At 34.0% G+C, this 27,373-nt stretch overlaps 1 protein-coding gene across 3 annotated transcripts in view; it reads left to right on the forward strand.

Annotated features, from left to right (window-relative positions):
* Positions 1-27,373, forward strand: part of A1CF (APOBEC1 complementation factor) — a 76,019-nt gene that overhangs the window by 8,924 nt on the left and 39,722 nt on the right. For 2 of the 3 annotated variants that reach the window (XM_017536385.2, XM_017536387.2), the window contains exon 2: positions 16,474-16,617. In XM_017536385.2, coding sequence (XP_017391874.1) covers positions 16,519-16,617 — 99 coding nt within the window. In that variant the 5' untranslated portion in view covers positions 16,474-16,518. Of the gene's footprint in view, positions 1-16,473; positions 16,618-20,936; positions 21,070-27,373 lie in introns of those variants that run through there. The other variant, XM_017536388.2, reaches the window with a different exon arrangement.

A 27,373-nucleotide genomic window follows, 5' to 3' on the forward strand; every position in this document is an offset into this window, starting at 1 on the left:
TCGGCTCACCGCAACCTCCGCCTCCCGGGTTCAGGCAATTCTCCTGCCTCAGCCTCCTGAGTAGCTGGGATTACAGGCACGCGCCACCATGCCCAGCTAATTTTTTGTAGTTTTAGTGGAGACGGGGTTTCACCACGTTGACCAGGATGGTCTCGATCTCTTGACCTCGTGATCCACCCGCCTCGGCCTCCCAAAGTGCTGGGATTACAGGCTTGAGCCACCGCGCCCGGCCAAAACCCATCATTCTTCTCTGAATCTTCAGTGTTGACAAGGACAGGTCACCTATGAGTATTCCTGTTTCTGAGTTTCTGATATGCTTCTTCAAGTTGAGCACAGGCTGGAAGCTTTATAAGAGAGTATTGAAGTCAGAGCAGCTGCAAAAGGAAAGGGGTGTATTGAAAGTTCTCTTGTGTGATGTTGTGCTGCCAAAACTGACCTCTCAGAGTTTATTCACCCCTGTGTGTATATACTTATTAATGTCTGAACATATGTGCTAGTGCACTTATACATGTATACACACAAAATCACATACACCCAACACCTAATGGAATAGGCATGAATTCGGTTTAGCCAAGGAAATTATAGAAAGAATAATGGGAATTCTAGTCATGTGGAAAATGGGAAACAAGGACAAAGGCACTTAGGTAAAATAAAAAGTAACTGGTGTGCCTAGGAGACCTGATGGGCTTGAGCGTGGTATAGCTCCAGGCTTGCATTGAAAGAAAATCAGGAAAGCCGAGTTAGGACCAGGTCATGGCAGACTCTGAACGTTAGGCTAAGGGGCTGAACTCTATTTCTTTCTAGTTAGTGATGAGTCCAGTGAAGGATTTGGGGGAGGAGAATACTAGAAGGGATATTTTAGGGAGGCTGATCTTCCAGTGGTGTGCAGAACAGACATGCTGTGCCTAGAAGGTAGTAAGCAGTGACATTTCTTTCAGTCTACGCTTTCGCTGAGCTCAGGTTAAGTTCAATAATGGCAAATGGGGTGGGAAATAGAACTTGGAGTGTAGAGGGAACAACGGGGAAGTATACATATGTATAGAAAGCAGAAAACAAGTCAAGATCCAGGCTTCATGAGATGCCTATATTGAAGATTGCTCTGGATAAAGAGACTGTTAGGATTTTAGAGGCAGAATTCATGGCAATTCACAGAACTGCTAAGGCTCTTCATTATTCACATGATTCAACTTTCCTACATCTGTTCTTTTCTCCTAAGAGATTTCCTTTTCTCTGTACTTTCTCCACCCCACAGCTTTTGCTTCCTTTCCATATGTAGAACCACACAAGTACTAGTTTTATGGATGCAGTGGTAACATAAATATCTTATTGGCTAGTCCTCATCAAAACTGAGTTGAAAACAAATCATATGAGCCAGAATCTAGTAAGAGTCAGATCTTTAAAGGTTGTTCAAGGTTTCTTATTTATAAATACTAACAACTAGGAAAATATTCTTTAGAAATGATGAAATTGTAGACAAAACAATTATTAGAAAAAAATTTGAATTATGTTTTCTTTCCTCCTATCTAGTTTCTACCTTTGTCATGTAGTGTTTTTCTTTTTAATTAGATTTTTTATGTGACCGTATGGCCCATTTATTTGGTAGGTGGAATAAATTCAATTACTTTCAATTGTTTTGTTTTGTTTGACCTGTAACATGTATAAGTTAAAGCTTAAGTCAGCTGTTGTACATGCAGCTGCCTATTGTTATCACCTGGGGAGCTTTAAAATATATCATTTCCTGGGCCCCATTCCAGACCAGCTGAATCAGAATCCTTCCGGGGTGGGAAAGATGATGCCTAAGCACAGGTGATTCTACGATGAGGCCAGGTAGGGAGTCTGGTTTTTGTAAACAGCTTCTGTATGTCATTGCTCTTGGCACCTGGCTCTACCATGGCTGTTCTTACGTGATCTTTTAATGCCAATCGGGAGTATGCTTTAATAGTGGTACAATATTTCAAGAATAGGGCTTTAACGCAACTTATTGAAAGTCACAGTTATGGGATTTACTCAAATTGAACACAACCTCTGTTGGAGAAGATTACAGTGAAGTTTTGAGGGCACGGAATAAAAAAAAGGAAGGAGAGATTTAATGGGGTGAATATTACTTGCTAAAATTTAAGAACACTTGCAGTTAAACCTCAAAGTACTATTTTGACAAGATGTGCACAGGTGCATAGGTTAATGCTTCCTCTTCTGGTATTTCCTTGTGTAATTTACAGTTCAAGCTAAATCCTAAGGATTTAAAGTGCTTTTCATTGATATTTAAAGGGCATTTTAAACAAATGGAAAAATGTCTTTCAAAACAGATAAAATGTACCTTTATAAAATCCACTTAATGAGAATATGCTAAAAAGCAAGATGTGTTTCTATTGGATTATGTTATATAATTTTAAACAAAATTTTATATGAAAATAAATTGTTCTAACTATTTGAAATAACTTTTTCCTCAAACAAAACAAAAAAGATTTCTAGATGTCAGGATTGTTTTGCAAAAATTATGATCTGATGATCTGTGGGCCGGATGAATGTGCTTAACTTCCCTAAGAGTTGAGGTAACACTTTTCTTTTCATGAGCTTGTGTCTGATTTCTGACTTGATGTAGTTTTTTTAAAAATTGAGAAAAAATATCTCCTCTACCACTTGCATGTTTTAATGCCCTGATTTAATACAGGTGTGTGTGCATATGTACATATACACAGATATATACATATATACACAAACACATTAAAATTATGATAAAATAATTATTTGTTCATTATATATCTGCTTCTTTTTCTCTAATAAACTCTGAGACAGTGGTTTCTATGGTACTTTTTCCCTGATATAGGTTTTCTTTTCTCTATAGATATTTTCACTACAGTGAAATTTTTTCAGTACCTTAGGTTTTGCTATTTTAAGTTACTCCACTTAGGACTTAGAAGGATTCCAAATTGGATGGTATATAGATTTTAAACCTCAACAAACAGTAATCAAACATCAGCTAGTCCTATACTTCCTTGCAAAAATAGCAATTTCTTTAGAAAGTTGTATCAGCACCACTCCTCCACAACATTTAATATCTTGCCTTAAAAGCACAATATTCATGTCAGATGGATTCAGCAAATTCTTTAGCCATGGTTTTCACTAGAAGAGCAAGAAAGAGCATAAAAATTAAAGAATAAGACAGAAAAAGAGATAGAAGAATGAAAAATGAATTATATGGACATTTGAGGATGGAGGGTGAGAAGATCCTACTCATTCCCTGAGAGTAGCTGTGTGTAACACATATACACAAAGTAGTTGTGTTGGGTGTCTTGAGAGGCACTTGGGTCTTTGATTACCTCCACTGCACCCTCATGAGATATTTGGTCTATAGCTTATTTCTTCCTCTATTACTATCTACAATCCAGAAGAACTAAAGATCAGTGGAAAGAAGAATCAACACTTTAAAGAATTTAAATGGCCTGGCATGGTGGCTCACACCTATAATCACAGCATTTTGGCAGGCTGAGGCATGTGGATCACCTGAGGTCAGGCGTTTGAGACCAGCCTGGCCAACATGGCAAAATCCCATCTTTACTAAAAATACAAAAATTAGCTAGGCGTGGTGGCATGCATCTGTAATCCCAGCTACTCAGGAGGCTGAGGCAGGAAATCACTTGAATCCGGGAGGTGGAGGTTGCAGTGAGCTGAGATCATGCCATTGTACTCCAACCTGAGTGATAGAGGGAGACTCCATCTCAGAAAAAAAAAATTAAATATAAGAATAAAAGTACGCATGAAAGCTGAGTCAGATCTTGCCAAATGATACACTACTTGGTAAACCATGAAGGTGCCACACTTGCCAATAAGTAGAATTTCAGTAAGATATGACTCAGTGCATAGCAGACAGCTGGATCCATTTGGACCATATCCACAGGGGGTCAGATCCTTGATGTGTCCGAGTGAAGCATCAGCCAATCCACACACAACATTCCTTGAAGGAGCTATTATAATAGTTCACTTTCATTCCAGCAAAGAGGCTAAGTAACCGTAGTGCTTCAGATGCTCCAGTCCATGTGTCCCTATGGAAGAGAATCTGGACTATAGCATCACCCTCATCAGCTCATTAAGATGTCCTGTGTTCGTCACAGCAACACTTTAAGGAAGGCAGGGTAGATATAATCTCCACACCCCCTGCCTAATTTTTTTTTAAGATGAGGAAACTGAAAAGAAGTAAAATTAGTAATTACAAACACAGTCTCAGCCACCAGGCTACCTAAATTCAAATCATCTCTCTGCCACTCTTTACCTGTGTAACCTTGAGCACCTTAACCTTTCTCTATCTTGATTTGTTACCCATATTATAGGAATAATAATACCTACAGCACAGAGCTTTTATGAGGTTTAAATAAATTATGTTTAAAACTTTCAGAACATAGCATATGTGTTCAGCAATTGTTACCTATGTTTATTATTCTTTTTTAAAGTCTTTTTAAATTTTGCCACATAATAGGCCAAAAAATGGTATCTTGGTTTTTTGTTTTAATTTGCCTTTTCTTGATCACTAAAGATTATCATTATTAAATTATAAATTTATACACTATTTTGATTTCTTTTCTTTAAATTGACTGTTGATTTCCTTTGCTCATTTGTCCACTGACTTGTGTCTATTTATTTAAAAATAATCTCTATATTACAGATATTACTTCTCTGTCTGCTATATAAATAACAATCATTTTCTGCCAGTCTGTGGACTTTTTTTAACTTCACTTATTTTGCCATTACAGAAGTTGGTAATATTTTCATAGTCAGATCCGTTAGTCTTTTCACTTATGGTTCTTAATTTGCTTGGTTTAGAAGACCTTCTGTACCATGAGATTATAAAAATACTCTTCTATATTTTCTTCTGGGAGTTATACAATGCTTTTAAAGATTATTTCTTTATTCCACTTAGATAGCTAGCATGTTATGAGGTGATATGCCCACTTTATTTTTTCTCAAATTATCTATGATCTTCCTATGCATTTGAAATTGCATCTATTGTCGAGTTCCAGTATAAACAAAACCATGGGTCCAGAGTTTTTATTTCATTCCATTAGTCTAGCTTTCTATTTCTGTTTGTTTTCATCTTAACTGTTAATTAGAATGGTTCCAAATCATTCTATACTTTCAATACATGTTTCGTCATTTATTGCGCATTGTTCCTGCGCAATAAATGGTGAACTGTGAAATCAATTTGTCAAATTGCAGAATAATTTCATTGGACTTTAAATTAGAATTGCATTAAAGTAATAATTTGGGAAAAACTGATATCTGTACATCAATAAGGCTTTCATTCACTCAGGACTTTAGATCTTTTAGACGAATTTTATCAGTTTTTTCACATAGGTTTTAAACATTTCTCATTGTTTATTCATATTTTATAAGTTTTTCTTATATTGTTCAGATCTTCTCATACTTCACTTGTTATTTCTGTTAAATACAGAACATTTATTTTATAATTGTCCTTGTAGTATTCTTTCACTAGTTTCAATCATATTATATTGTTGATTTACTTGTTTTTAATGAAAATAAATTATTGCGGTGTTTCATTACTAAGTATAATGTTTGTTTCATATTTCTGAGGGATGCTTTTTATCAATTTAAGGGTATTTTGTTCTATTGCTAATTTATGAAGATTTTTTAAATTATTATCATACTTTTAAGTTCTGAGGTACATGTGCAAAACGCCCAGGTTTGTTACATAGGTATAGACATGCCTTGGTGGTTTGTTGCATCCAGCCCCTTGATCTACATCAAGTGTTTGTCCTAATGTTATCCTTTCCAATCCCCCTACCCCCTGCTATCCCTACCCTAGACCCCCCAGCCCCTGACAGGCCCCAGTGTGTGATGTTTCCCACCCTGTGTCCCTGTGTTCTCATTGTTCAACACCCACTTATAAGTGGGAACATGTGGTGTTTGGTTTTCTGTACTTGCGTCAGTTTGCTGAGAATTACAGTTTCCAGTTTTTTTTTTTTTAAACCAATAGTGGGTATTCACTTTTATTAAGTGCCACTTTTACATTTACTGTGATGATCACGTGTTTTCTCTTTATTAATGAAATGAATTAAACTTCCAGAACCCCCTAATGTTGAATAGACTTTGTATTTTTGTAATGATCCCATCTTGTTTATTGTATATTATTATTTTGGATGCTTTTCCATATATAGTTCATATCTATACTCCTATGATATTGGTCTAGTGTTCTACTTTGCGGTATTCTTTTTTGTATCAGATATTTTAAGTTTGTAGATAATTTCAGAAGTTTTCTATTATTTTCTACTCTTCAAAAGGCTTTATATTCCTTCAAAGGAATAATTTGCTTCTTAAGTGACTTATAAAACTTGCCTAATAAAATAATCTGGATCTGGTATTATTTGGGAGGGAAACACTGATTGTTTTCAATATAGATTATGATTACTAGTTTATTCAAATTTTTAACTTATTCTTGAGGCAACTTAAAAAAATCCATACTTTTCTAAGTATTTGTCCACTGCACGTATATTTTTCAAATTATTGGCAAAAGTGTTCTCTTTTTTAAAAGTCTATGAATCTTTGGTTACATCAAATTTTTCTCTTTTTTTGAAAATTTATTTTCTCCTTTTTACCTTGTCAGGATTGCCTGCTGGATGCTAATTTACTAATCTTTTCAATCAGCTGTTACATACATTTATCAAGCCTACAGATTTGTTTTATTAATTCTACTTTTATCTTTGATTCCTTCTAATTTCTTTTAGTCCATTTTATTCTTTCCCTAGCTTCTTTAGTTGAATGCTTAGTTTCAGTGTGTATTGTCTTGTAATTAATAAACAGACAATAATTTACAATAATCCACTGTACATTTCAAAACTTCAAAATGATTTAAATGTTTTTAGCATAAAGAAGAGTCAAATGTTTAAAGTGATACATATCCCAATTATACTGATTTGAGCTTTATATATTATATAAATGGATTAAATTATCACATGTACCCTAAAAATATGTTCATCTATTATGTATTAATTAAAAAAATAAAATCTTGACCACATCTCAATGAAAAGTATTACATTTTTATTAACATCCACTTATTAACATAATTTTAACTTTTATATTTTATAGTATGAGTAAGAGCTATGTATCATAGATAGCTAAATATAGTCAAATAAGCAACAATGGAGAAAACAAAAATAATTTGTTAATCCACCCACCCAGAGATAATCAATTAGCCTTTTGTAATCAAAGTATTTTTTAATATAAAAATTAATACAAATGAAATCAGACCATACATTCTATTTTATAATCTGCCTTTTCTACTTTATTGTATTTCACAAATATCTGTCCAAGTTATTTTATATTTTTCTAGAACATTGATTTGCTGTACTGTACCACTGCTTATTCAAATATTTCTTTATTATTAGATATTTCACTTGTGCCTAACCTTAATAACGATGCTAATATATTCTATGAGAGGTGACAAACATGAAGAGTCTCAGGAACTTAAGGACTTTTCTACTGAGAAGCAAAAACAAAGATAAATAACTGGATCCATTATTAAGGCAATATAAAAAGCTTAAGATAACGCATTCAAAATTGCATTTTTCTCTGCACTGGAGAAACAGGAGGAGAGCAACCAATGAGAAAATCACAGATGATGGCTAAGATGAGTTAAACAAAGCAGCAGAAAAAGAATAAAAACAGAATATTTCTACAGCACCTTCTACATGCCAGGTACTATGTTAGGCACTCTCACATTCATTACTTTATTTATTTCATCCTTTTAAAACCCTTCAAATTAGGTATCAGTGTTCTTATCCCCTTTTAGACTAGAAAACCAGGTCTCAGAAAAGTTCAAATCATAGTACCAGAACTAAATTTTTTTAACTTTTATTTTTTAAGTTCAGGGGTACAAGTGTAGGTTTCTTACATAGGTTAACTGTGTCATGGCGATTTATTGCACAGATTATTGTATCACCCAGGTATTAGGCCTAGTACCCATTATTGATTTTTCCTGATCTTCTTCCTCCTCCCACCCTACACCCTCTCCGAAAGGCACCAGTGTGTGTTGTCCCCCTCTATGTGTCCACATGTTCCCATCATTTAGCTCCCACTTGTAAGTGAGAACGTGCGGTATTTGGTTTCTGTTATTTGCCTCTATAGCAGGTTCCACATTTTTAAATATGCTTACATTTAAATTTCAGTTCTGTTCCTGTGTAAGTTTGCTACTGATAATGCAGGAACAGAACGGAAATTTCAAAGGAAGCATGTCCTTCTTTACAATGTGGAAACCTACTACAGAGAAAAATTTTTGTCAATAATTATAAGTAAAATTAACATGTCCACTATGAACAACTTTTACATTTCTTTTCTTTAAGCCCTGTCTTGGTCCAAATTGACAAGTTCTAAATTAATGTATAATTTATTACTAATGCTTTAATAACAGAGAGGAGGTTCGGGTTAATTTTTTTCTAGTATTGTTTTAGAACAATAAGATACCACATATTGGGACTTTGTGTGATGTCTTCATGGCTACATTTTTGAAATTTTATGTATTCATATTCTCTATTAATTTTGCTACAGCTCATGATGCATGTCCAAAATGCATGCTACCACATGAATTAATTTCCAAAATAGACTTATGACCAATTGTAAATATTTTTCCAAGGTGAATATTAGCACTTTGTATCAAGCAATACAAAGTAATACTTAGCATCATCAGGCAAATATATAGACTTTGGTTATAAATCCTTCATCAACCATTTCAGTACTATCTAGAATTTCTTTCACATAAAATTCCCAGGAGATACTCAAAGGCTGAAATTCATGCTAAAACCACTTATACAACTTGTATGTTACATAAAAGTTATGGACCAGCCTACATCATGCAATGTCAAGGTAGAATTAAACATTGAGGAAAGACTGTATTCAGTTTGGAGAGGTCCCAGTGGCAAGTGAACCCATCATGGATTTGAAATGCACAGGGGGGCACAACACTGTTACAGGCCCCAGCAACTTCTCACTCAATTACAAAAGAACACTTCTCTACTTACCAAATCAGAAATAGTGTTTCTCCCCATTCAGTTTCCTTATCCAATTTCTTCAGAAAATTCAAAGCAAGTAAAAATAGTAAACATACTATTAATAGAATGCTTCCATTTCCTAATTCTAAATTGTCTACCATGGTGCAGATATTGAATTAATATTAGCTGACCCTTTTGTAAAAGTTGAGTATAATTACTTTAATTTGTAACCAAGAACTCTTCTAACTTTAATTCTGTCCTTATCTTTTTTCTCCTTTCTGTTCTTCTCTGCTTATCATTCACAATGACCATGTCTTTTGTTTTATACAAACAAAGTTTATACAACTTAGGAATCCAAGTGTACTTTTGTTATATGCATAGATTGCAGAGTGGTCAAGACTTTTAGGGTATCCATCATTCAAATAATGTACATTGTAACCATTAGGAATTTCTCATCATCCACCACCCTCCCACCTCATTACCCTTCCAAACCTCCATTGTCTATCATTTCACTCTCTACTTCCATGAATACACATTATTTAGCTCCCATTTATGAATGAGAACAGATTTGTTTTTTTGTGTCCTAATTGTTTCACTTAAGATAGTAGCCTCCAGTTCCACCCAGGTTGCTGCAAAAGATAAAATAAAATAAAAGAATTTCTTTCTTTTTTATGGCTGAATAAAATTCCACTATATATATACACACACACACACTGTGTGTATATATATATATATATTTATATACACACACATATACATATATGCATATATATGTGTATATATATGCATATATGTGTATATATACATATATGCATATATATGTATATGTGTGTGTGTATATATGTGTGTATATATATATAGTGGGATTTTATGAATATATACATATATGCATATATGTATAAACACACACATATATATATATATATATATATATATATATATATAAAACATTTTCTTTATCCAATGGTTGATGGATACTTAGGTTGATTCCCTTTCTTTGCCATTATGAATATTGCTGCTATACACATATGAGGGCAGTTATGTTTTTGATATATTGATTTCTTTCCCTTTGGGTAGATACCCAGTAGTACCCAACTACATTTCTAGTTCTTTTTCTCCAAGCTATGTTTTCATGACTCTTTAAATGTGATTTTCTATTATGTAGTCCTCTTTCCTTTGTCTTGTATCTTTCCCAATTTACCATTTGAAAGACTTTGAAAAACAAAACAGGCCAGACATGGTAGCTCACTCCTGTAATCCCAGCACTTTGGGAGGCCAAGAAGGGAAGACTCCTTGAGCCCAGGAGTTCAAGACCAACCTGGGCAACATAGCAAGCCCATCTCTATTTTCTTTTTCAAAAAAAATTAAATAAAAAATAAAATACTAATTTTCCCAATTTCTCTGTTTCCCTAGTTGCCAACTTATGGTCCAGTAGGGCAGAAAGAACTTCCACCATTGTCATAACTTCAGGCAAATTTAGATAACAGATCTCACTTAAAATCCTCTCTTAGTTTTCTTTCCATGACTTGGTTCTTCATATGGGGTGAGTTTTTAGGTACAAGATAAGTGTGTTTCCTCTTTTTAGCTCAGGTTTATAACCAAAGAGCAGGACATAGTATCCACCTAACAGGTTTAGATTTAGAAAAGTCAGAATGTACTACCCTGTCTGTGACTCTCTTCCAACTTTCTTCTCATCTGATTCCCTGCCAACTTCCCTGAAACAGGACCCACTGGCACCTGAGGCCAACAGGGTCGGGAACCGCAGCTCTAACCTTGCCCAGTACTGAACTCTGGCAATTTCCATTGAGCAATTGCAGCCAAGTGATGGGTGAGCTATTCATTCCAATCCTCTCTGCTTTTCAGAAATGTGGAAATCTTGAACCCTAATAATTTCCAGATCTTTGTTTTCTTAGTCAAATAGGCACTAATGTTGCAAATATAAAACTAGACAGATGTAGAAAAGTGTGTCCAAATATTAACTTTATATTTTAATCACTCTATATTCTGAATTTTTTTTTACTTTTCTTGTCTCTCTCACAAATATGAAGACATATTCATAAATGCAGAGAAACCACAAGAATCAATTTCTTACATAAAACAAGTTCATTCCAGGACAGAACTTCCAGGAAGTAACCAGAGAAGAGAAATAATAAGTATTAGGACTTTCAATTCAGATTACTATTACTTCTGTTTCACTGCAAGTCACTGTAATTTATAAAATAGCTGATCCAAAGTTTTGTATTTCTTCTACAAGTATCTATGAAGCACTTAGCAAAATGTCAAGCAGAGCCTTCTGGGCAAACAAAGATGAGGTACAAGATAGTCCCTGTGCTCAGAAAGCTCACGATGTACTGAGAAAGATAGACATATAAGCCAATAAATACAGTCATGTGTGAAACAATACAGGGATGTACAGGTTTTTTTGAGAGCACCGAGGAGCTGACACTTAAAGGTTACCTATAGAGCTTGTCAAAGGAAGAAAGCATCACGGAGCAAAGAAGATGTTAATCAAGTCGAGAAGGATCAATACGGCTGACATGGTGAAGTTAGGAGGCATGGAAAGGAAAAGGCATTGTAAGCAGAGATCCTGGAGGTGTAAGAAAACATGGGAAGGCCAAGTGGCAGGGCATGTGAATGACACTGGAAGGGAAGTCTAGGATCTAGTCCTAAAGGGGCAGTGCATCATGCTAAGAAACTGGGACTTCATCCTTTCCACAGTTCTGAAATTCTGCCTCTTAGATTTAGAGATTGACAATTATAATAATTAAAATGATATAATAGCTAATATTTATCAGACAGTTATTACATGCCAGAAATCATTTTAAGTATTTCAAATGTATGTTCATTATTTGGCTCCCAATATTAATATTGAATTATCAAAGAACCCTATGGTGAACTTATTGTCATCCTAATTGTATTTATTTAATGATTATTATTATTAGCAGTAGCAGTAGTAGTAGCGTTTTTGAGACAGGGTCTCATTCTGTCACCCAGGCTGGAGTGCAGTATCCCAATCACAGCTCATTGCAGGTTCAACCTCCCAGGCTCAGGTGGTCGGCTTCCCAGGTAGTGTGACTACAGGTGCACGCCACTATACCTGGATGATTTTTTATATTTTTTGTAGTGATGAGGCTTTGCCATGTTACCCATGCTGGTCTGGAACTCCCAGGCCTCCCAAATTGCTGGGATTACAGGCATGAACCACCATACCCAGCCTCATTCTATTTTTACATGTAAAGAAACAGGCTCAGAGAGGTTCCTCTGGGATGAAAGTTGAAGAAGAAATGAGGGGACCATTTTTACATAGCAGGTCTGGTGGTGAGGACGTATTTCAACCAAGTGTTCCATTGCTAATAAAAACATACTGTCTGAGAGGACAGGGAAACACTGATTGCCAGTTAACGGAAACTGTAAGAACTAGAGGAAGTCCTGGCTTTTCACACTTAGTGTACTTTCCTCATCCCCTTGTTAGAGGGATATAAAGAAGAAGTGAAAGGGGAGGAAATTAAACAAGGAACGGTTGACATTTCATTAGGCCCTTTCTGGAGTCCTTTTGCTATTCCTCTCCTCTGCTTCTCTCCTCCAACATGAGTTATTAGCAAACCTCGGGCAGTGTTTCACAGGTGTTTTCACATTTCATCTTCACAATATGGTGCACAGCCTGCTCATCACCCCAATTCACAAATGAGGAAACTGATGCTTAGAGTATGTGAATATGATTATTTCCTGTAATACTGACTGTAGCCTTCCCCTCCATCCAATCTCCTTCTTTTTTGATCCTTTCTGTTCTCGGCCATCCTCATCTAGGTAACAGTGCTGTGCCACAAACCTGTGAATTTTCTCCACAGAAATTATATAGGCATACTATATTTTACTTACTGTGTGTTGATGTATATTGGTTGTACATATTTTGGGGGTACATGTAATATTGTGATACCTCTACACTACATGTAATGATCAAATTAAGGTAATTGGAATATCACATCAAATATTTATTTTCTCTTTATGTTTGGAATATTATAAATCTAGTTATTTTAAAATATAAAATAAATTATTGTTAGCTATAATTTCCCTACTGTACTATCGAATACTAGAACTTCTAACTGTATTTTGTACCCCTTAAGCAACTTCTCATCTCCTTCTCTCCACTACCTTTCTCAGCCTCTGGTAACCACCTTTCAACTTTTTGCCTCCATGAGATCCACTCTTTCATATTCTACTCACTGATCTTATTTATTATCTCTCTCACTCCCTATAAAACTCCATGATATTTTGGGGGATGAGAGGTCTGGTATTTTCTCAGCTACATCCCTATGTCTTGAAAATTCTTGAAAGACAGTAGATATTCAATAAATAATTTCTGAATTAATAGGTAATAAATACTCATGAATGCTTTTCTTTAGTTCCTGAAGTTTTAATGCATGCCATATGTTTGTTTTAAATTCTATTTCTTCAATAAGGTACATGAAGAACTATCCTTTTATAATTCTGATCTGAAGAACTTAAAAGGTGCTAAATTATAAGATGTATTACAAAGCCTTTATTTCGAATTGACCAAGCTTTTTAACAAAAGTCAGACTTGCTTAAAATAAATATTTATCTGGGATTCAAGTTCACCCCTTAGAATAGGTCAACACTTTGAGAGGGGTTATTTTTTTGCAAAATGAAAATTAAAGATTAAATATTTCTTGTGGCAAATTTTGAATTTTATTTCCATACCCTGATTCCCAATGACTTAGCACTATAATTGAGATATTATACAGATTTTCTCAATAACTTCAGAGTAAATTTATATGTGATCAAAAGATCTTTCTGATGTGAAAATACATTTAATAACCTTTACTAATTATTAACCAAAACTAAAGGCAGATTTTGCAAATACGAACTTGTCATTTCACCATGACTGTTATCTTGTCAATGGAAAAGATGAAGTTCAGCAAAGAACAAATCTACAATTTGGCCAGAAGACTGTAGACTTTGCCTTTAAAGGGCCTTAAGACATACATAAATAATCCCAGCAGATCCAATCCGCAGCCTCCCTGCTTTTGTAGGTTAATTCAGCACAGTGGGAGAGTTTGAGAGTGTCATTGCAAAAAGACAATTTTAGTAACCTTTGGGAAAAGAGCAAGAGTTAAATTTTATCTTCAAGACTAGTTTCCTTTGTAAGGCTTCAAGTCTTTGCCTTTTGCAAAGTACAGGCACTGAAGCTGGCATATTAACTTACTAAGTTAACAGAGTCCCCATAAAACATGATGCCCTAAAGCGAGGCAGAGGATAGAGCTGGCAAACAGAGAGCATTAACTGTATGCTTCTTGAAACAATCAGTGAATGCAAACTTAATTGGCCTGGGTCAGCAGCAAGCAAGAACCATCAGAAAGGTGAAGGCAAGAATGTCCATGTTTATATGCAGAGAATGACATTGTTCTGGCCCTAAAAACAGGTAACTCTCTATCATCTCATTTTTTTCTTTTAATTTTCTAAATTATACTGAAAAAATACTTTCTTTCTCTCTTTTTTTTTTTTTTCTGAGACAGTCTCACGTTGCCCAGGCTGTAGTGCAATGGCATGATCTTGACTTACTGCAACCTCCACCTCCCAAGTTCAAGTGATTCTCATGCTTCAGCTTCCCAAGTAGCTGGGATTACAGGAATGCACTACCACTCCTGGCTAATTTTTGCATTTTTAATAGAGACAGGGTTTCACTATGTTGGCCAGGCTGGTCTCGAACTCCTGACCTCAGATGATCTGCCTACCTTGGCCTCCCAAAGTGCTGGGATTACAGGCATGAGGCACTGTACCTAGCCAAAATATTACTTTCTAAATGATGCTTATCTATTAGTTTGGGACATTCTTTAATTCTACTACTTCAGTAGTAGAATCCCTATGTCTATTACTAATAGTCGTACTATTAGTATTACTATAGTAGCACTAATTATAATAGTAGTAATAGTAATAATTACCTGTAATTAAAATAATACTATAACAATGGTGGTAGCAATAGTAATACTAATAGTATTAGTAATATACAATTACTATAGTAGAATTTCCATTATTACAACTATTAGTAACACCAGCATTGGCATTATTAATAGTGCTACAATTAGTAATACTAACACTATTAGTAATATTAGTACTAATATTAGTGCTATTAGTAATAGTGGTACTATTAATACTAATGTTTGTAGATAGTCCTAATAATATTGCTATTGTTACTGATAGTAATATTCTATTACTATTCTATTATTCAAGTAATGATAATTTTTGTACTAGAATACCTTAAAGCTGCATTTTTCAGAAATGACCACTTCCGCTTCACTTTTTTCTTTCACCCAATTTTTCACTCAGTTTCTTATATTATTAATGGTGCCTTCATCCTCAGTCTTTAAAGGACAATGAAAAGCAGTACAGGAATTCTCAATGAATAAGTCAGAAAATTTTCAAAAGTACCTATATTCAAATACATTCTAGTTGCATTCGAGTCAGATCATTGTAAAACATATTTCCTCTGTCCTGGTTGACAGAGCACATTAAACACAATGAAAATCCAGCATAGAACCTTCCCTGAGCCACTAATACTATAATTAGTGTGGCAGCCTTCACCTCTGTATATGTGGGAACCTCCCAGGCCTCACACCCCCAACAGCATAGAACCTTCAAAATGGATATTATCCTGTTCTGGAAACCTGTGGATGTGGGCAATTACCCATTTAAAATGTAATTCAAATCATGTTTCCAAAATAGAAAATACAGACAATGAAATGCTGAAATTATATATTCATATCTGTATACGCAAACATGAACATATGTAAACTTTCATCATTTTTTAGAATTTACAGACTTTTTCATGTACTCTACTGAGCATGTCTGTGGCATGTGATCTGGATGTTAGCAGACCCTTCCCACAACAACGCAAAAGCATCCATTGTTCTTGCTTTGTTAAAATCAATGTCACATTTTTATTACATAGTTTGCATGATCACTTCTGTATATATGATACTGGAACATTTTGTTCTAGAATTTTATCTTTGAAGAATAAGTAGATAATTGTCTCTGCTGACACATAAAATACAGCTCAATCTTTGAGAATTCTGATGCCTTATCTTAGTGGTTAGAATTAATCATGGTACCCTCTTCCCACATCTTTAAAGACCATCCTTCATATTCTTTTAATAGATGGGAGCTGATCTGTTTTGGGGCATTTGGTGACATCCTGAGATAAGTGGATTCAGAATTACTAATCTGCATTATAATTGGAGAATGAGTATTATTGTTTTGTTTCTAAATTTCAACAAATATTGCACGTTTTTAAAAGTTTTTAAGAGTACATTTACTGAGCCTTATTTGTATATAATTCTTAGTTGCTCTGACTTTAATGACTCCTTTACAGACAATATTTCTTAAAGATGTCCTTCATGAAAAGGAGAAGTTTGGACTTGGCAACAGTAATTTACTTAATTTATCTTAAATTTGGTTTCAGTGAGCAACCCTAATTAACCTGATTTTTTGCTGATAATCACTCTCAATGGAATCAAATCACAAATCCGGGGATGGATTGAGCGGCACCCAGAAGGAAGCAGCCCTACGTGCACTGGTCCAGCGCACAGGATATAGCTTGGTCCAGGTAGGAACTTCTTGTGAAATCTGCTGAGACTCACCACTGAATTTGCACAGTAGTGGGAATATTAGTGGTGCTAAAAGGCAAAATGGGAATGGTCAGTTACATAGCTCTTTAGGAAATGTCCCTTTCTAAAAGAGAAGGGAATTGCAACATTTCAGTTTTGTAGATGACCCTGAATGTAACCTTCTTTCTACTCTAGGTTATTAATTCAACCTTAACTTGTCACAGAATCAGTGTCCACAATTATAGAGACTATCACAAAAAGGCAGCTAGAATTTGCCACTCAAGGCTGTGAAGTAGAATCACATTGGTGTTTCAAGAATCAGCAGAAAGTAAACTACAGCAGCAACCAGACTTAGTTTCCAGAGAGATCACTGCAGATGTAAAACTTCTAGATGTGGGATCCAAGGAATGAACATTTTGTGTCTAGCTGCTGCAGTTTGTTTTCTCAGAACATCTACTCCAGTCTAGGATATGTAATACTAACTTCTGTCAGTGTTTAGCATTTTTTAAAAGAAAAAAAAAGACACCACAATAAAACTATCTATTCATAGATGTTGTCTTTTAGAAATTATCTGTATATTACTATTATCTTTATGATATCTTCCTTTAGAGAACTTATGCTGCTTTAAAAAGCAAACTATGTAGTGTTAGATACATATATTATCTTATTTAAAGAAAAAATGTTGGTCTTTTTACAGTACAGCAAAGTATTTTAATTTCTATTAAGTTTCTATTATTTCATAGTTGACTTTTTGAAGTTTCATTTAAGTCACTGAGATACTGATGTATTAGTTTTCTTAATACTTAAAAGTCAAATTATTTTAGGCTCATTAATAAACTTCTGAAAAGAGGGTTTTCTTTCTTTTTGCAATCAACACTTCCCATAAATGTTATAACATCAAGAATGTTTTTGAATCTTTTTTTATTTTGAACTTCTTGATATTAGAAACATTTGTGCAAAGATGGTGAAATAGACAGCATTTCAATCCTTTCAAACAGCAATCTGTTAATATTTATACATAAGAGTGTTCCCTTTCTGGTACTGTATTTCTAAGAACCCATAATATAAGATAGAAATATGCATAAACCTGTCTAGAGTGACATTAGCCAGAATGCATGTCATAAACCTAAATATATAAATATAAGAAAATTATTAAGTAAACTATCAATGTATAATTATTATACTCAACAAGCAGAATTTATAAAAAATAATATTAAAATAATATTAATTGCCAATTATATTTAATTCAACTCTGGGTACTTGTTCTTCCTTTTCCCCCAGATGAAATTCAGGTCAAGTCTCGTAACTTTTCTGGTAACGTTCAGGTAATAAAAGATCCTTCATTAAAAAATTGATATTTTTTCATATTGATATTATTCCATAGTAGATACAGTTTAGAATAAATGTAAAGACATAAAATCACTCAAAGTTATAGTTATTTCCCCTTCCCCAAGTATGTCAAGGTGGAGAATTACTTGTTTTCTGTTTTTCTGAGCTATGTTTTCCTCTTCCGACACCAGTTTGGTAACAATAATTTCTGACTCCTGACTGAAGCAGAAGGGAAAAATTAAGCAGAGGAATGGGGAAAGGAAAGTTTTTACTGAGCTACCTTCATTGGGCTCTGGGGCCTGACAGGTATCTAAAACTTGTGCAATTCTTTGTAGGATCCTCAGACACCCAGCCTCCTGCTGGGTTCTCTTTGATATCTGAATCTGCCCTCATGGACAGGATGGGAGATAATCATTAATTCCTACATGTGGCCAAACTCTAGTCCCCTGGAAACACACATTCCCTGACCCAGCAAAATCTGGAAGTTGAGGTTACACAAAGCAACCACTTCTCCTTGCCAACAACGAGGCTGTTGTTCACATTGAGAGATTTCAGGAGTGAGTTAGACCCACCAGCTAGCATGTTTCCCAAACACAAAGGCAGGGAATACACATCAAGCTGTCTAGGTGGTTTCTCTGCTACTCCTCTCTCCTGCTTGAGGCAAAATAATAGGCAACTCCCAATTCCTCCCATTTAGGGGGAACTAAAACTCACAACACAACAGTAGTTGCCTCCAAATATCTGCGTAAATTTCAAAAACTTCCCTCAAACTCTCCAATCTCTTTTCTGAGTTTGGAATGTTGAGTGAGAGTTAACAATACAAAAATAGTTTCCTGCTACCTTCTCATACTGCTTGGTACTCTAGTCACTTGGTTTCATACCAAAACCAGAGGCCAGAGTTAATGATAATTTATTACATATTTCAAAATAGCTAGAAAAGAAGATCTGAAATGTTCCCGACACAAATAATTGAGGTGAGAGATACCCTAATCACCCTGATTTGATCATTACATATTGTATGCATGTATTAAAATATCATATATGGACTCCATAAATATGTACAGTTATTATGCATCAATCTTAAAAGTCCAATTCCATTTTAAATTCCTGTTGCAGATGAAATAATATTCAGTTACCAGCAGTAATCACATAAAAAATTCTGAAGGACAATTGTAGCATTATTGTTAGAGCTATGTAGACACTTTGCAAATAATTTTTTTGAAGAGACCCAAATAACAATGGAGATAATCTTACTTCATTTTAAAATTTTACTCCATTGTAAGGTCTAATGTTATGATTTAAGAACATTTATCTGATAGAGAAAAAAATATGTATAATTTAAAATGTTTTCATATAACCTATTCCTAAAAAAATATGGCCAATCTTCATATAACCTTGATCTTACATATTCAATAATATTCAGGAAATGTTTATAGTAATGACTTAGACCACAATTTAATTGTAATAATAACAAAACTATTCTAACTGCTTTGTGTATATTAATTAATCTAGTCCTTACTATACACTGTGTGGTAGCTACTATGTTTGTCCCCAATTTCCTGTTGAAGAAAACAAGGCACAAATAGTTTAGATAACTTGTGAGATTGATAGGCTAAGATTCTGTTGTTATTGGCCAAATTTTTTGGCTAGATTCAGAAAACTAAGAGTTGTTATAATGAGACTTTTAAGATTGCAATTTTAGAGAGCAGCATGCTAGAGCATGCAAAAAACATTTTGTTTGAAACTAAACTTTGTAACATGATTCACTTTAAGTAATATTGGTTAGCAGCGTGAATGTTGAATCAGAAGATCTTCAATAATGTGGAAGCCTAATATTCTAAACGCTAGTTATCCATACCTAAGGCTTCTAATCATAAAGTAAATACCTATATAACTCAATCATTTGGAATGAATTGAAGAATCCCTCCTGATTTTTGCTACAGAGGGTGAAAATTACATAAGACTTTAAATCAGAAGGCCTATAATCTAATCTAGTCCCAACCACATATGAGTTGTGTGATCTTAAATAAGTCCCTTAACAACTCCAGGCCATAATCTCCTGGAAGATCAGCTTGGCAATACCCAACTATTTGCCCATGATTTTTGTGATTCTAGTATCTTCTAAATCTAGTAACTGGTCAGCACACTGGACTATTTGGTCGAAAGGGTGGACCAGGCATGTGTAGAAACACAACTTCAAACTTTTCCTAAGTTAGGAAAAATCCTTTAGTCTTACTAATACTTCAGTCTTCCTACTCTGGATTATACAAAAAGAAAGAAAGACAACATTAAGAACATCAGGTTCACTTTTTTTTTTAAGTTTTTGTACAAAAGTTAAGATAAAGAAACATCTTAATACAATCCAAGGAGCATACCCGTAAAATGGTAGTTTAGAATTTTATGAACTAGAGTTTGAAGGCTTTACTTTTGCTATATCTTTACAGTCTCTAATACTGAATGTTGAATATTTGCAAAACAAGAATTCAAAAACAGAGAGTGATAAATTTGTGCTCTCTTATCACTAGCAGGACAAATACAGATATCAAAAATAGAATTATGTGAGTTACTTAATAACGTGAGCCAGCCTTTTATGTAGCAACTGATGCAACAATGCCTGCTTCTAAGGATTTGGAAATATGCTTTGTGACTTTTAAAAAACTAAATAAATGTCTTTGGATATTGACAGCTGAACTGTTTGTCGAAGTATTTTAGAGAATAAAGAGACGTAATGCAATACCCCACATATAGTAGGTATTCAATACATACTATTGATAAAAATTGTATAATGCTACTAAGTTAAACTTTAAGCTTCATAATTGCATTAAGCCTTATAAAAATATTTTGGAAGGACATGTGCTACATTTTTAACATGGGGACAGTCTTTGCCTCTGGGTAATGGAATTATATGTGGGGATTTTTTTCCCTACTTTTTTATTCTTAACTGTACTTCCAGATTTCTAAAGGTAGCATATATTTCTTTGATAGCTAAAGACAAAAACAAATTACATTATGATGAACCTTTCCTCAAGAATGCATTAATGATGTGGGTCATAAACTGTGATATGTGATGCTCCTCCCACCTGGAATTTTCTCCTTAGAACTAGAAAAATACATTCTCATAGGTAAGCATATTCAGAAAAGTATACACTTCCACCCAATGTGGTGTCTGGTGACATCAAGTTTAATTCTATTGTAACTAAACCTAAATGTATATTTAATAAAAATCACCCTCAAGTAGTCTGAATATTTTTAAAAATAGACACAGACTTAAAAATATATTGAAAAATATGTATTTTAAAAAATATATATATATTTAAATATAATCAGTTAAAATGTGGTATGTATTAGCATTGTTTAGTTATCCTATTGGTAGTCTATTTTCCAAAAATCATTACAGCACAATCAATTTTTATAAGGTATGATAGTCCCCTTGCTTTCTTAAACCAATGCTCATCCTAAATAGGCATCAAGGTTTTCTTTTTTGTTGTTGTTTTGGGGAGTGTTTTTTGTTTGTTTGTTTTTGTTTTGTTGTTGTTGTTGTTTTGGTTTTGTTCTTGTTTTGCTTCCTAATCCTTATTATTGAGAAAAATGTGTTAGTGCTGAGTCTTGGGATTAGAGAATATAAAAATGCAGTGCCTGATCTAAAGTTCATATAACATGGGTGAAATGAAAAAGAATGTATTCAAAATTTAAAATGGCAATAATATAAGGCAGCCTCAAATGGGCAATACAGCTGTGGGTACCAAATAGATGAGCATTTTTTGTACAGAGACTTAAAACTGACCATGCTCTTTGACCTGAGGAATGAGGACAAATATTTAGACATAAGAATGTTCATCATAGTGAAATTTATAATTTTTTAAAAATTTAAACTTAAACATACCTTAAATATCCAATAAATATTAATGATCAAATAAGCTATGATCATCCTTATATTTTCAAATTATGTAGCGATGTAAAATTATGATTTCAAAGAATTTTCAGACATGGAGAAGTATCCAAATTTTAACATCTGGTTAAAAATCTGAAGGCTACACATAAATTTATAAATAATATTTTAAGAAATTATTCACATACAATAAAGGATATTGTAAAATAACAAAAGGTAATCTCTAATTTTTTCTTGATTGTTCTTCATTTCTAAATTTTCTATAATAAATGCAGATTATTTTTATTACAAGAAAAAATCTTATAAGGTAAAAAAAGTTTAAGGGTCATTTGGTTAGGAGTAAAAGAAAGAGAAAAATCATGGGAAAAATATCTTCATTATTAAATTTGGATGATAGGTGCCCATGTTCACTAGACTATTCTTTCTAATTCTACATATATATAAACTTTTTAAAAATATTGATATAGTCCAATCCTTTTTGTTTTGTAGTTAGAAAATAAGCCCCAGAGTTACACAATTATAAACCAGGGTCAACAAACTATGCCCCATGAACCAAATGTGGCTACAGCTTGTTTTTGTCATAATTGCAGGCTATGAATACTTTTTTTTTTTTAATGTTTTAAGGATTTCTTTTTTAAAACAAACAAAAAGCCTAAAATATCAACTATTTGGCCCTTTCCAAAAAAATGTTTGCTGACTCCAACTCAAATCCTTAAACTAGTGCTCTATATTAGAAGCTAATCTAGGCTTTAAAGAATATTCCTTATAATATAGAAGAGTATTTACTCTTCCTTAAAAGAAGTAGGTGTATCCCTTCTTGTGCTGCCTATTCACACCAACTCAAGCACTGGGCTCTCACCCATTCATTTATTAATTCATTTGTTGATTCCACCACAAAGAGAGACATGTTTCTACCTTTATGAAGATTAGTCTCATAGAAAAGATAGAAAATAAACAAAGAAACAAGCAAAGTAATTACAGATCATGGTAAGTGCTAAGAATGTGATAAACCAGGTTGTGTAAAAGAGAATGCTAGGTGACCTTCTTTAGGAAAAATGACATTGAAGCTGAGACTTATGAGAGCAAGCAAACTTTGCAAGGAGCTAAGTATCCCGGGAAGATGGAGCACACAGGCAGTACTCCTTAAACAAAATATTTATAAAACGCAGAACATTTTAGGGCAGTGAAGACATTAATATGTCTTAATTTCTAACATCTAGTGATATTACTGCAGATAAGTAAGTGGGTGTCATCTTTCCATTCCTCTATTAATCACCCATGGACCTGGTGACCTGGGAACAATCTCTACAAACTAGGAACAAAATACAGTATTAAATTTCCACCCCTCAAACTTTCCTTTCTATGCATACTCTCTTGTATTGAGTTTCAATGAAATTACATGTTTTGATTCTATCTTTTTCGATTCTTCAGCAAACACAAGCCATCAGGTACAAAGGATGATGGTAGATCAAGTCTAATTGGAATACCATTTCTCTTCTAAGAGTGCCCCAAATTAAGTTAACTCTCCATCTTTCTGGTTTGAGATAATGTACTTAGGAAATTTTAATTGGATATTTCTCAAATGGCATATTTTCCTACAAATAATACAATAAAAATAACTTGAGGGCCTCAGGTTTACTAATTGGCTTCATCTGGACTGGTTCTGAGAAGAGCAGATGGAAAAACACTGTGGCATTGACATCCTTTTTCAACTGCTGCACAAAAAATCCTAGGGACAGAGATAGGAATCTGACTTCATAGAAAAATATAGATCCTGGGTCCTACTGTTGCCTCTATTGACTGTTCTCACCACCTGCTCACATCCCTGCTATCCAAGGACTTAGGTCATTCACCAAGTGCATAGATATCAACTCTTTAAATAGGTAGCAATAAGCATCAGAACAGGATGAGACCAGTAGATGATCACAGGCTCATGCTTCCCTAAGCTTATCATCCCAGCCACCCACAGGCCAACTTTATTTTAAAGCTAGGAAGCAGTCTTACTTCTACTAGCCAGAGATGCCACAGCATGGTGCAAAAGACTCCAAATGAAGGAGTTCTGTGAATTCCTTTGTGGAGGGTGTGTGCCCAACATTTGAAGGAACTTCATTATCCCAAGGAACACAGATATGTTCCAGAAGCTATTGTTTCCAAATAGTAATGAATTTCTCCTTGAATAGCCTAACAGGGTGTTGGCTATACACGAAGTCTTCGATATAAGATTCAAAATCTTCACAAACTGCACATGGTAGTGCTTTCCCTTAAGCTATAAGCAAAGAAGTTTTCTATTTTATCAGCTTAAAAATCAGTGTGAACTTCATGACCCAAACATGCAGAAGCAAGACCAGGCATTATGGACTTTGGACTCCACTTGCTGACAAATTCACAATTTTTAAAAGTGCTATCTGGTTGTTAGTACTGATCAGCAACTAAACATAAGTGACTCTTCACCTTCAGAACCTGAAAGCTTACCATTATGAGATGCAAAGAGCTTTCAAACCAGCTAGGCAAAGAAGAAATTATGGAGATCACAGATTCTGCCAATCATGAATTTGTATAGGATTTCAACAGCTGTGATCCTTTATAACACTGTCAAAGAGGTGCTGAGCAGAGAACCGAGATGACGTTAAATGGTACATTCACCACATCATTAAATAACATCCAATCCCATATAGAGAGTATTATTCCACTTTCAACACTCTTTCAGGATTTCAGGTGAGGAAAGTTAGTTGTTGGAAGTATGATTTAAACACCTCTCCAGGCCCTGCAAGCCTTTTTAAGTACCAAGAGTAGGTCTAGAGCTTTTAGTAGAGGACAATGTCTAGGTAGAAGTTGATCATGATTTCCCTCTTTTACAATTGTTTTTATAATTACCGTTCATTTGTGAGAAATAATACTGATATTCCACTTATAAGGACAATATATATTTTCTTTTTGGTACAAGTTTCTTTAAGCAACAAAGTGAATCAATGCATAAAAAGTCATTAGGTAGTTAACAGAATACATGTCAAGTGGATATGGAATTGGAGATACACTGATTTTTAAAATTACAACAACATCCTCTTAAGACTCCAATTGACTAACTCACAAAACAGCCTATGAACATTTTCCTCCATTAAACATGATATCAAAGTCAGCCTTCCTTTCACAAGCACCCTGACATCCCGACAGGACTACTGCAATTACCCAGTCAACCCTCCTACTCCTTTGTAGATGAAGTAATTAAAATCAGAAAAGATTTAGTGGCTTGCCACGTCCCTCAGCTTGTCAGAAATTAAAATTCACAAGGGTGTTGTAAGTAGAAGAATGATTGTATAAAATTCCTTACATGCCTCAACCCCAGTGCATTAGATGTGATTATGTTTGGCATATGTTGAACTAGGAAAAGATAGAAGAACAATTACCCATACCAAATGTTCTTCATTGTGTCTTTATCTGTACAAGGGAAGTTTTGCATAAATTAATCAGATCTAGTGGCAATAATAATAGTTAATTCAAAAAGGCAAATCGTATCTGTAAGTAAACAAAAAGTTAGATGGGTCTATTGAATAAATTACACATTCTAAAAGGATGAAAGCCCCAAACCGATTAAGGAATCACTAAAGCTGTCACCTAATTACTTCTTGGAAGGAATTAGAGGTTCCTACAGATGGAAGCAGTGTGTCAAGCCACATGCCCAGAGTCAGGAGTGAGCACAGCAATTCCCGGACTCAAAAAAACAGATAATGCTTTGCAGTCCATCATTATGCAAACTTTACTGGAAAAGGTAAACAGAGAGTATTAGAAGTAAGTTGGCATTTTACTTGTTCTCTTTTGTAGAAACACACACCCACACGCAGTAATGCTTTTTGTTTTCTAATTTTGAAAAACACTGTTTTCTGTTTTCTAATTTTGAAAAAAAGTTTTGTTTTCTAATTTTGTCTATTTTCAAATTCAGTATTCTTATGAAGGACCAACATCATATATTATAAAAATCTTTTCAAAACACATCATTTTAAAAAGCCTATTTGCTTTTGAATGCTTCAAACATTGATGCTGAATAATCCCTTAAATATAAAGGGAAATTATTAAAAGATATTATTAAATGCATCAATTTGATAACACAAATTGCTTCTGCTTCCATAGGACAGTTAACAACTTCAAGTGAAATTAGGATTAATTTCCTTGGAAATAGATTCTTAATTGTCAACTTTCTAAAGTGAAACAGGAAGTTGACTCATAATTTACTAATAGCTGTTTCCTCAGAAGAACCATGTCATACACTTTTTAAAGATAAAATGTCAAGGCTCTGTAAAAAGTAAAATCAATCAATAAATTTTCAAGAGTCAAGAGCCATTTGTATCTTTCTTCATGATTTTTGGCATAGAAACATGCCACCAATACTATTTATTTAGAATTAATTAAATCAACTTACTATTTTTAGTCATTTATTTTTAAAAGTAAAGCTTTTCTCATTTATGTAAGTAGAAACCCATAGGTTTTGTGTGCTAATTATACTTTTTCTAATGTACATTTAAAAATCCATAATTATTAAAATAAGAAATTTTGACCTATAAACTACCTAATATCCTCACATATTTTGAGAAACACTAGGCTGTATGATGATAAAGCTAAATTAATATTTGAATATTATGTTCATACCCTAGCTTTTCCTGTCTTTGTTTCTAATTCTATATTTCCATAAATTTCAACAACTCATTTAGTCTTTATATTACAAATGTTATTACTCTTTCTACTTCAGCAACATTATATCTGGCATTTATATTGTATATGCCTTATAAAAATTGTAGAAAATAGCTAATAGAAATAATGCCAACTTCTACATTATATTAAGTCAAATAAATTCTGCTTTCTAAATTCCAGTCTAGAAACAGATTTTACCAACATGAAGTCACTGATTTTAACAAGATGTGAAGGGGAACAAACTATACAAAATAGATAATTATTTTATTTACAATTTAAAAATGAATATCCCCTATAGCACTGTTTGTTGTCCTCAGTCAACAAAATCTGTGGAAGGAGACAAAGGTAAAATCACATCGAAGAGAGTCCTGTTGGTACATTTTATGGCCCTATAGACTTTCATTAAACTATCTAACACATAATGATCTAGTATATAGGTGGAATATAGTAGAAATAATGTATAGTAAATACTTTAATTTTATAAATCAATAACTAGAAAAATACAGTATACACTCATGAAACACAAGTGACACAGTCAAGAGAGATGTCCTCAATGCCTTGTTGTCAACTTTAAGAACCATGCACAGGAGTTTGGGCACAGAACCACTGTTCTAGGCATGGTTCTGGTGACTGGCAAGCTGATAAAGGCTTGAAATGCTACTAAGCATGGGTAGATTAACCAGGACCTAAGGGAACAGGAGCAGGAATAAAAACAAACCTGATCAATTAGAAAATGGATAGGAAAAGATCTGAAACAAGTTTAGTTATGAAAAGCACACAATTTCTTCCCTCTTGGAGAGAGAGAGAAAAAAAAGAACCAAAGAGAACCACAAAGACGATTACAAATTTAAAAT

This window comes from Cebus imitator, unplaced genomic scaffold (assembly GCF_001604975.1).
Source record: "Cebus imitator isolate Cc_AM_T3 unplaced genomic scaffold, Cebus_imitator-1.0 Scaffold97, whole genome shotgun sequence".
Classification (NCBI taxonomy): domain Eukaryota; kingdom Metazoa; phylum Chordata; class Mammalia; order Primates; family Cebidae; genus Cebus; species Cebus imitator.